This window comes from Orycteropus afer, unplaced genomic scaffold, assembly GCF_000298275.1.
Source record: "Orycteropus afer afer isolate SDZICR_OR568_19922 unplaced genomic scaffold, OryAfe1.0 scaffold00347, whole genome shotgun sequence".
Taxonomy (NCBI): Eukaryota; Metazoa; Chordata; class Mammalia; order Tubulidentata; family Orycteropodidae; genus Orycteropus; species Orycteropus afer.
Window position 1 is genome coordinate 342,484 of NW_006921934.1, and position 11,590 is coordinate 354,073.

An 11,590-nucleotide genomic window follows, 5' to 3' on the forward strand; every position below is an offset into this window, starting at 1 on the left:
ATGGAAACAATCAGTCCTAGTGACTGGTACACCATCCGATCTGCAACCTATACAACTATGAAACCAGAAGAACTAGATGGTGCCCGGCTACCACTGCCATCCACTTGGAAGGGATGTAGGAGATCCTGCATAGAGAGGGAGAACAATGTGGAACAAACTTCAAAATCATTTGGAGCGGAAAAAAAAAAAAAAAGAGAGAAGGTGAGGACCAGATTTGTCCAATAGAGCCTGGTGGAACCACTGAGACTATGGCCCCTAGCTGCCCTTCAGGTCTAGAATTGAACCCACACTTGTGGTTGCCAGCCAAACAATGTATAGGCATATGAGTTAAACATTTACCTCAAGTAGACACACTCCTTAGAGAGAACAATCATGGGAGAAGGAAGGGCTTCTTATGCACAGGGAGACAGCTCAGAGCGCAGGAGAGTATGGAGGGATGGTCACTGGGAAGAGGTAACTATGGGGAGGAAGTGGGAGGGGAGCTGTTGCATTGTGGTAAACTGTGGTCAATTACATGAGACAAAGTATATGTGAACTGCTGTATGGAAAGTGAATTTGCTCTGTAAATCTTCACCCAAATATAAACAAATAAATTAAATAAATAAATAAAAGAAGGACAAATACTGTATTAGTCTGTTACTGTAAAAAGTCAAGGAAAGGTTAATATTGGGAGGAAATTATCTTTATTGGTTACCAGAGGTGGGAGGGGAGGGAACAGAATACTGCTAGATAGCTAGAGACAAGTATAGATTTGGGTGAAGGGAAGGGCAATGTACCAAAAGTGAGTGATCAACATGATGGCATTGAGAAAGACAAAGACAGAGAGAGGTACATGGGAGGTGCAGACAACAAAGTGAACCCTTTTGCATCTATGGTACTGCATTGTCAGTGATGGCAAACATTGATCTATGGGTGGATAGATGTGTGGCCAGGCTAAATGACTAGGTATGTCTATGCAAAGGGGAGTGTGCCCATGACCATATACAGGGGTGGCAGACAATGGGCCTATAAGTGTATTTGTGTGTTCTGTAAGAATTTCCAGGTATACAGGAGAGCTGACAAGAGACAAGGTTGTAGTCACTTCTGGGCCACAGCCAGTTACCCAGAGGGAGCAAGTAATTGGACCTGTGGGCTCAGGACCATGGTTGCAGGGGACATAAGCTCAACTGGCATAACATAATACACAAAAATATTGTTCCACATCCTACTTTGGCGAGTAGCAACTAAGATTTTAAAAGCTTGCAAGCTGCCATCCAGATGCAATGATGGGCCTCTCTTCGTCCAGAGCAAAAAAGAATGAAGAAAACCAAAGATTCATGGAAACAATTAGTCCAAGTGACTGGTACACCATGCAATCCTCAGCCTTTATGACTATGAAACGAGAACTAGATGGTGCCCAGCTACTACTGTCAACCACTCAGAGGGCGATCTGTGTAGGAGATCCTGGATAGAGTGGGAGACTAATTTGGAACAAAACTAAAAATCATTTAAAAAAAAAAAAAAAAAAGCGAGGGAGAGAACAGGTTTGCTAGTCTGTTAAAGCCTGGTGGAACCCCTGAGACTTTGGCCCCTAGCTGCCCTTCAGGTCTGGCTGCCCTTCAGGTCTGGAATTGAACCCACTCCTATGGCTTCCAACCAAACAAAAGACAGGCATATGAGCTGAACATTTACATTAGGTAGATACACTCCCTGGAGAGATCAATCATGGGAGAATAGAAAGGCTATGTTTCCACAGGGAGACAGCTTAGGGGGCAAAAGTGCATGGGAGGGAAGGACACAGGGAAGAAATGACTATGGGGAGGAAGTGGGAAAAGAGCTGTTGCATTGTAGGAGGTTGCAGTTAATGTCATGAGACAAAGTGTATGTGAACTGCTGCATGGAAGATGAATTTGCTCTGTAAACTATCACCCAGATCACAATAAAATTTAAAAAAAAAAAAAAGCCAACAACAACTGACCATTAACATACATGATGATATAACCCAGACACCAACCCAGCTATGGAAGTATCCAAAGTAAATAAACCTACAAGATTGTAAACAGGGAACCAGAGACACCAACCAACAAATGAGGACAACTATAAACCAAAAAGAGGTGAAAAAAAATCTGTGTCATTACAGAACTTTTAGATGGTAAGGAAGTCAAGACAACTACAAATAGAATGGACTGTTTTAAACTTGGGAAGAAAACTATAAATCACAGGGTAACCTCAAAGAAAAATGATAAAGCTTCACATCAAAATAAAAAAGAGGACCAGCACAGATATTCAGCAAATACTAAAACAATAGCAATGAAGGAAGTGATAACATGATTCATAAATGAAACAAGCTCAGTATAGACAATTATATGGAATAAAGAAATCAACACAATGAAAAAGCACATGACAAAAATGACAGCAATAAATTCATATTTGCTGACAATTACATATCTGGCAAGGGACTTATCTCTAAGTTGGATGGAAAACTCCAATGCCTCAACACAAACAGAATTAACAATCCAATTGAAAAATGGGCAGAAGACATGAATAGACACTTCACCAAGGAGGACATTCAGGTGGTCAGCTAATATATGAAAAAATGCTCACAACCATTGGCCATCAGAGAGAAGTAAATCAAAACAACAATGAGATATACCATCTCACCCCAGCGCTGATAGCAAGGTTCAGTGAGACAGAAAATAACAAATGCTGGGAGCAATGTGGAAAGATTGGGACTCTCATACACTGCTTGTGTGACTGTGAAGTGACACAACCACTGTGGAAAGCAATATGTTGATTCCTTAGAAAGCTGGAAATGGAGATACCATTTGACCCAGCAATTCCATTACTAGGTATATATCCTAAAGAGGTGAGAGCCAGGATAGAAACAGATACATGCACGCTCATGTTCAACACAGCACTATTTACCATAGCAAAAAGATGGAAACAACCTACGTGCCCATAAGCAGAAGAGTGGATGACCAAACGATGGTACATACACATACTGGAATGCTGTGCAGCACTAAAGAATAATGTAGAGTCTGCAGAACACTGCATAATATGGATGAACTTGGAGGACATTATGCTGAATGAAAAAAGTCGATCACAGAAGAACAAATATGGTTGGTATTAGTTCGTTGTTGTGGAGGGTCACGGAAATGTTTATATATGGAGGGAAACTTTCTTTGTTGGCTACCAGGGGTTGGTAGGGAGGGGAGGGAACACTGCAAAAACAAAAACAAAAACAAAAAAATGCATTGACCCATGTCACTTTAGTTTTGTGTATTTCACTGTACATAAATTATATTTCAATAAAATGCATTTAAAAAAATAAGAAAAATAAAATAAGTGTGTGGAAAAAAAAGATAGGAGGACCATTTTAGTTTAAAAAAAAAGAAGAAGAAGAAGAAGAAATGGCTTAAATACCAACTTGTAGAAAACCTGAGTGAAAACAGTGAATAAGGAGACAAATGGAGCTGCACACTATCAGCTATCCTGACAGCACAGCCAGTTTGAATATTTACAAGTGGCATCACAACTGAGGCAGCAACCTATGAATCAGTCCTGCTTGCCAAGAACTGTGGACAAGTGCACTGGTGGATGATAAAAATTAAAAGTCTTGCTGGAGAGAATAGGTACTAGACATTCTGATAGGTAGTAAAAGAGTCCATGGTAAAATGGCATTCTAGAAGTGCTTAAGAATAATCTTTACCTTATTGATTTGGGTGAAGAGAAGGGCAATGTACCAAATGTGAGTGATCAACATGGTGGCATTGAGAAAGAGGAAGACATAGAGAGGTGCGTGGGAGGTACAGACAATACTGTGTTGTCAGTGAAGGCAAACATGGGTATACAGGTGGATAGATGAGTGGACAGGCTGAACTGTTAGGTATGTCTGTGAAGCTGGGAGTATACCCAAAACCCTGTATAGGGTTGGCAGACAGTGGTCCTATAAGTGTATTTGTATGATCTGAATTTCCAGGTATATAGTAGAGCTGACAATGGACAAGGTTGTAGTCACTTCTTGGTCACAGCCAGCTATCCAGAAGGACTGAGTAGTTGAACCTGTGGGCTCGGGACCATAGCCACACGGGACATCAAGCTCAATTAGCATAACATACTACACAAAACATTGTTCCGCCTCCTACTTTGGTGAGTAGCGACTGGGATCTTAAAAGCATGCGAGCAACCATCTAGATGCAATGATGGGTCTCTCCTCGTCCAGAACAAAGAAGAATGAAGAAAACCAAAAATTCACGGAAAGAATTAGTCCTAGCAACTGGTACACCATGCGATCCGCATCCTGTATGACTGTGAGACCAGAAGAACTAGATGGTGCCCGGCTACAACTGTCAACCACTCGGAGGGAGATCTATGTAGGAGATCCTGGATAGAGAGGGAGAACAACGTGGAACAAAACTCACAATCATTTGGGAAAAAAAGGGGAAGACCAGGTTTGCTGGTCTGACAGAGCCTGGTGGAACCACTGAGACTATGGCCCCTAGCTGCCCTTCAAGTCTGGAGTTGAACCCACACCTGTGACTTCCAGCCCAACAAAAGACAGGCATATGAGTTGAACATTTACCTGAGGTTGACACACTCCTTGGAGTCATGGGAGAAAGAAGGGCTGTTTATGCACAGGGAGACAGCTCAGGGGGCAGGAGTGCATGGAGGGATGGACACAGGGAAGAGATAACTATTGGGAGGAAGTGGGAGGGGAGCTGTCGCATTGTGGGAAATTGTAGTCAATGTCATGAGACAAAGTGTATGTGAACTGCTGTATGGAAAGTGAATTTGCTCTGTAAATTTTCACCCAAATCACAATAAAAATTAAAAAAAAAAAAAAAGAATCATCTTTACCTTAAAGCACATGTCTTGATAGCTTCACTGTATGAGCTTTACATGTTTGGAGGGAAAATGTAGGGCTTTACGTTCACTTTTAAAATCCCATATAGAATTACAGCAAAAATTCTTTTATCCCCTGACAATGATAACTTAGTGATTGTTGTACAAAGAATAATACTTTTTTGGAAACCATGAGACAGTCTTTCTATTTTGGATTTTTTTCAATGATTTAACATATATTAAATGTGAAATTTGATTAAGAATTTTCCATAATAAGCATTTTTGCGGCTATCTTAAGTTAGACACCAAATTTGGAAAAATCACCTTAATATTCAGGCTTTCCTGTTAGTCCAGTACGCCTGATGAAAGGGCTGCCAGATTAATTCTGTTTTAAGAGGAGAGAATGTCTTTGAATTGAAGTACTATAAACGGCACAGGCAGGGATGCGTAATTTAAAAGTATGAAACTCCTTAGTGCCAGATTATTGGAGAAGAATAACATTTGCTAAAGCTAATTAAAGTTTAATATGTTTAATAAATGTGATTGTTACAGACAAAAAAATCATTAAAGTGCTATAGAAATTGTTAAGTTGCCATCAGGTCACATAATAAATTGATGATTTTTCTCACTCTGAATTAATGCAAATTCCCATTGTGTTGTATTTAATTATGCACGAAATGGTGCCCTTGACTCAGATTTCAATGAAGAACTTCATTTTTTTACTCTTAAGACTCAAAGTAGAAAATTCAATTAGCATTATGAAAGAAACACTAAAATGGGGCATTTAACTGCAAAATATATTTCAAGCTTTCCATTTACCCAGTAACTTTATCAGCACTCACTGACCTCCACCTTCAGAGGGCCTTTTCTGTTTTAAACATTTGATGCTTTTAGTTTAGTTTATTTAAGCATTTGAGAAAATTATTACCCTTTTGTACTCAAAATGCTTAATAATAAATGTAATAAGTGTTCTTTCTGGTTCTCTTTTGCTTCCTATTCTAAAATTTTTATTAGAGATTTTAAGTAGCGTATAAACTATAGTTAGGAAGAAAAGATAGCCTTTTTTTCTGCGCATATTACAGGTCATATATACATACATTTTAATGTTTATGTTGGACTTAATGGTAGTGAAACTTAGAAAGCTTGATAAGACACAGATGTCTTTAGGTCATTTTGAGGGTAGAACTCTTACTCAGTTTATCTATAGGTTCCACCTTCCTGTTTTATTGTTTCTTGTACTTTATTATTTCATAAAAACTCAGTTGTTTCTTATATACCCTGCATATTTGCTAGTTCTCAAGGTTTATTCAAATTATAAGTTTGACTTTTCCTGTTTTGGGCAATAATATTTCACAGATAATGTTGGGAGCTTTACATTTCCTACCATCAGCTGCTGGAGACAGTGTTTAGCATCTTTGAAATGCTGTGTCCATCTGTGGGTTCAGATGTTGTTAGCCTGATCCATGTATTATAAAATTCTTCATCACCCTTTCACCTGATGATTTTAGCAGTTATTTATGATTACTGCTTATATCCATTATTTAATCAGGGGCTACAAAACAGCTAAATTCCAATTATATATCATGTCCTAATTTATTAGTATAAATTGAAGGAATACACAGAGTCACTGTACCAAAAAGAATTGGTCAGTGTTCAACCGTTATAGGAAATAAAATATGACCAAGGACTGATGGTATTAAGAAAGAAGTCCATGCTGCACTGAGGGCACTGGCGAAAAACATGGCTCCAAGGAATTGATCGAATACCCATTGAGGTGTTAACCAAATGGATGCAGTGCTGGAAGCACTCACTCGTTTATGCCAAGAAATTTGGAAGACAGCTGCTTGGCCACCTGAATGGAAGAGGTCCATATTTGGGCCCATTCCAAAGAAAGATGACCCCACAGAATGTGGAAATTATTGAACAATGTCATTAATATCACACACTGAAAATAATTCATAAACAACTGCAGCAGTACATAGTGAACTTGCAGAAATTCAAGCCAAATTCAGAAGAGGACATGGAATAAAGGATATTGTTGCTGATATCAGATGGATCTTAGCTGAAAGCAAAGAATACCATAAAGATGTTGACATGTACTTTATTGATTATACAGAGGCATTCAACTGTGTGGATCATAACAGATTTTGGATAACATTGTGAAGAATGAGAATTCCCAACACTTAATTGTGCTCATGAGGAACATGTACATAGACCAAGAGGCAGTCATTCAAACAGAACAAGGGAATTCTGCATGGTTAAAATCTGAAAAGCTACGTGTCAGGCTTGTATCCTTTCTCCGTACTTACTCAATCTGTATGCTGCATCAGTAATCCAAGAAGCTGGACTATATGAACAAGAACGTGGCGTCAGGATAGGAGGAAGACTCATTAATAGCCTGCAGTATGCAGATGACACAGCCTTGCTTGCTGAGAGTGAAGACTTGAAACACTTAATAATGAAGATAAAAGACTACACCTCAACATAAAGAAAACAAAAATCCAGAAAGGATTGAAGTTGTCAAGGATTTCATTTTACTTAGATCCATAGTAAACACCTATGAAAGTTGTTGTTGTTGTTATGTGCCGTGGAGTCAACCCCGACTCATGGCGACCCCTCCTTGGGTTTCCGAGGCATTATCACTACAGAAGTAGGATTGCCCAACTTTCCTTCTGAGGAAAGTTGCAGTCAGGAAATCAAATGACATAATATATTGGGCAGATCTACTACAAAAGACCTCTAATTTAAAGTGTTAAATAGCAAAGATGTCACTTTGAAGACTAAAGTATGCCTGACCCAAGCCACTTCCTTTTTAAACCACCCCCTGTGTTGTTGTTGTTGTTGTTGTGTGCCGTCGAGTTGGACCCAACTCATAACGACCCCTCCTTGGGCTTCTGAGGCAGTATCACTATGGAAGTAGATTGCCCCATCTTCCTTCCGAGGAGTGGCTGGTGGGTTTGAACCGCCAGCATTCTGGCTAGCAGTCAAGTGCCTTAGGCACGATGCTACCAGAGCTCCCAAACCACCCCCTATGCATGTGAAAACTGAACAATGAATAAGGAAGACCATGAAAGAATTGATGGATTTGAATTATGATGTTGGTGAAGAATATTGAATATACCATGGTTTGCAGGAACAACAAACAAACCTGTCTTGGAAGAAGTATAGCTGAATGCTCCTTAGAAGTGAGAATGGCAAAACTTGTGTCTCATACTTTGGTCATGTTTTCAGGAGGGACCAGTTCCTGGATCAGGATACGATGCTTGGTAAAGTAGAGGGTCAGCAAAAAAGGGGAAGCCCCTCAGTAAGCTGGATTGACAGAGTGGCTGCAACATGGGCTCAGGCATAGCAACAGTTCTAAGAATGGCACGAGACTGGGCAGTGTTTTGTTCTGTTGTATGTAGGGTACATAGGGTTGCTGTGAGTTGAAACCAACTTAATGGCACCCAACAACAGCAATAATACTTATTAGCTGGTATTTTCAGCAAAGAAGAACTTTCTCTTATCAGCTATTTGGTTATCTCAGGGAATAATTTGTACAGCAAAAGTAGAATAATTCTTGATTTTTTTCTCTCCATTGACCAGTTTTTGGAATAAGGAGTGGTTGCCTAACACCATCCAAAGGCAACCAGTGAATTTTGATTTTTTAAATTATCATTATGAACGCATAGGTTTTACTTTCTGATGTGTTTCAGTCCATGGCAGTTATTCTTTACCATGTGCAACGTGTCCCATCTTTGGACAAGGGCATGCTTCCAAGTTGGCTCATGATCCAAGGGGTTGTGATAGATTTCTTGCTTTCTGGTATGACAAGCCGTTAGTGCTTGTACTTTGTCTTGTACACTTCCTGGCCCACACCTGGAATCAGATATTTTTCTAAGGAGCCTTCATTCCCTTTGTCAGGAAATGTGTCCTTAGAGATCAGTCTGGGCATTCATTCTGTTCATTGCTGCTGGCTTGGCCATTGTTTCCAGGCCTTTTCAGTGGACAGAACTGGGACATAAGTGTGGATTTTTCCTCCAAGTGAATAATAATACATCAAAAGTTCATACTAATATTTCCAATTCAAATTTAGGCTTATAAAGTTTTTATTTCTTTAATGTTATATTTCAATATCTTTTTACCAATTATAATGTTAATTCTTTTTAGCTTGTTAAGCATGCTGGATCTTATAATACCATCTGTTAAAATAGTTACATACTGCACAGTTGTATAATAGTTCCTTATAATACTATAGTAGCTTCAGAACAGTAATACCAATAATTTACTATGGCAACATTTCTGAAATGTTAGTGCTAAGATTTCTTTGCAGTTGTAAGACACTTGAAATATTTCCTTTCTGTGTAATTACTCTACCAACTCCTAAATAGGTTCATTTGTTTCATTTTGCCTTCATTTTATAGAGATTGCTTTGTTAAATAGTTTTTTTTTTAATATATAAATCGACGTGGTACTGAAGTACCATTCATCTCCAAAATTCATTTGGAGAATCCAGTTTACTGCACTGTCCTCTCCATCTTGTTCCTTCCCTCCCTCATAGTTTTTTGTCTCTCCCATTTTTTAATGTAAGAAAATTATATAAATATTTCACCTTTTTAGTTTTTAAGGACAAAAAGCCTCTAGTCTTCCTAATCATTGAAAAGATTGTTCCCCATGAGTGACTTTTTATCTGTGTATTCTTTATGCATGAAGTATATTGTTAGTTGGCATCGAATCAGCTTCAACTCATGATATACAGTAGAATTAAACATTTCCAGGACCTTTCCCATCTTCATAATTGTTGATGTGTTTGAGTCCTTTTTTGCAGCCTGAAAGCATTTTGAGTGCCTTCCAGCCTAGGGAACTCATCTTCCAGCACTGTATCAAACAAGATTTTGATGTGAACCATAGAGTTTTCAGTGGCTAATTTTTGGAATTCTCTTAGTCTGGAAGCTTCACTGAAACCTGTCACTATGGGTGACCCTTCTGCTATTTGAAAAACCAGTGGCAAGCCACCACAGTATGGCAAACTGACATGAAGTGTAATACACACTATTTGGTATAATTTAGAGCAAAATCTTAGTGCCAGAATAAATAAATAGATGACGCTTATACCCTTTTGGGAAAATATGACAGCAACAATACCTTATTGAAGCAAGCAAATTTTGCATGTTTGTTTGGTTTTTATTTATTTAAGGCTATTGTTTCAAAAGCAATATTTCTGAATTGTTTTTCAGGAATTGTATCCTGCATTTTGCATTCACAATGGGGGCTCTGACTTAGAGCGGCTCCCCACTGCCAGTACCTGCATGAACCTGCTGAAGCTCCCTGAATTTTATGATGAGACACTTTTACGAAGTAAACTTCTATATGCTATTGAATGTGCTGCTGGGTTTGAATTGAGTTGAGCTGAAACTGTTATTGGACATGACACTCTACAGAGAAACTACCAGTGCCTCCTACGTAAGCAGCACCTCCACCAGACCAAGACTCTCGGCTAGCTTTCTGTCACTGTCCTTTCTTACAAATGCCCTCTTAAGTTCTTCTCTTCCTTCTTGCTTTTATCTTTAATTTTTTAAATGATTTTTATTAAGTCATGGTCATTTACTTAGATGGACACTGCTTTTCAAATAATTTAACATAAAAAATACTATGTGCCATGTGGCTGAGTTAGTGGTTTTGCCAAGAAGAGCACAGTTTTAAGACTAGTGGCAACTCACTGAAATTAACCAAAGATGAAGCTTTGGCTTTGTGCTGATCGAATTGTAAACACCTTCCTGAGCTGGCAGTACACCTGCAAATGCAGCACGTTGCTTCCTGTGTTAAGACTGGGCTACACAAGCTACAGAGAAAATACTTGTTGAGATACAGGGTCGGAGAGGTTGAGAATGCTTACTTTCATGGGGCTTCTCATGTGGTTGAATTGTTTACAAGCCTACTTCTTAAAACTAATGGCATTTTTTTGCCCGCTGCCTTTTCCTGAAGTGGTTAAGTTTGGAAAATAGGTAACAATGGTAATATATTATTTGTGTGTTTTAAGCCATTTCCCAAACATGGGACTAGCATGCTTATTTTAATTATAACATTGACCTGCATCATGATGACTTAGGTATTGCTTCATGTGGATGTGAGACATACACTTCACTCATTGTTAGAGTTCTGTCTCTGCTTCATGTCTGTAGCGCGCTGGGGGGAGGGAGCGGGTCTCTATCCAGTTCCTATAGCAGATATGTTACCTTCAGTAAATAATGATTTGGAGGAGATATACACTGTAACATCTATTAAAAGTCATTTGAACCAAAGTAGCGGGCTTTATCCTTTATATATGAAGCCTGCTGTAGCCAGAGTCTGTGATTTTGCTCACCTTCCTTATCACTTTGGGCTGTAAAACCAGTTTTACTAGACATTATTTGGTTACATTACCACACTTTTGCACCCTTCTGCTTCCTTGAGCAATGCTGCTTTAACAAAATGATGGAGGAGTTACTGAACACATTTCCAGGGAAGAAAGAACGTTCACTAATTCTCTAGTAATAAGGCACTTTATCAGGACCTGATTTGTATTGCTCTGTGATTTCCATCATTCCAAATTGAAGGCATTTCAAAATATCAGGTGGGAAAGCAGGGCGATCCTTTGCTGATATTAGGAGGAAGGAATCTAAATTCTTACTCATCTCTTTTCTGTCAACTATTTTACTGTCACTGGAGGCTCTGTTGGATGTCATATTTAATTGACCATAATTAGCAATATACTATATTTCTAAATGCAGGAAAACTGAATGACACTTTT

General features: G+C 38.8%; 1 protein-coding gene across 1 annotated transcript in view; it reads left to right on the top strand.

The window, feature by feature from the left end:
• Positions 1–10,208, top strand: part of UBE3C (ubiquitin protein ligase E3C) — a 245,604-nt gene extending 235,396 nt beyond the window's left edge. Inside the window, exon 23 of the mRNA XM_007952569.1 lies at positions 10,038–10,208. Coding sequence (XP_007950760.1) covers positions 10,038–10,208 — 171 coding nt within the window. The remainder of the gene's footprint in view (positions 1–10,037) is intronic.
• Positions 10,209–11,590: the final 1,382 nt, after the last annotated feature.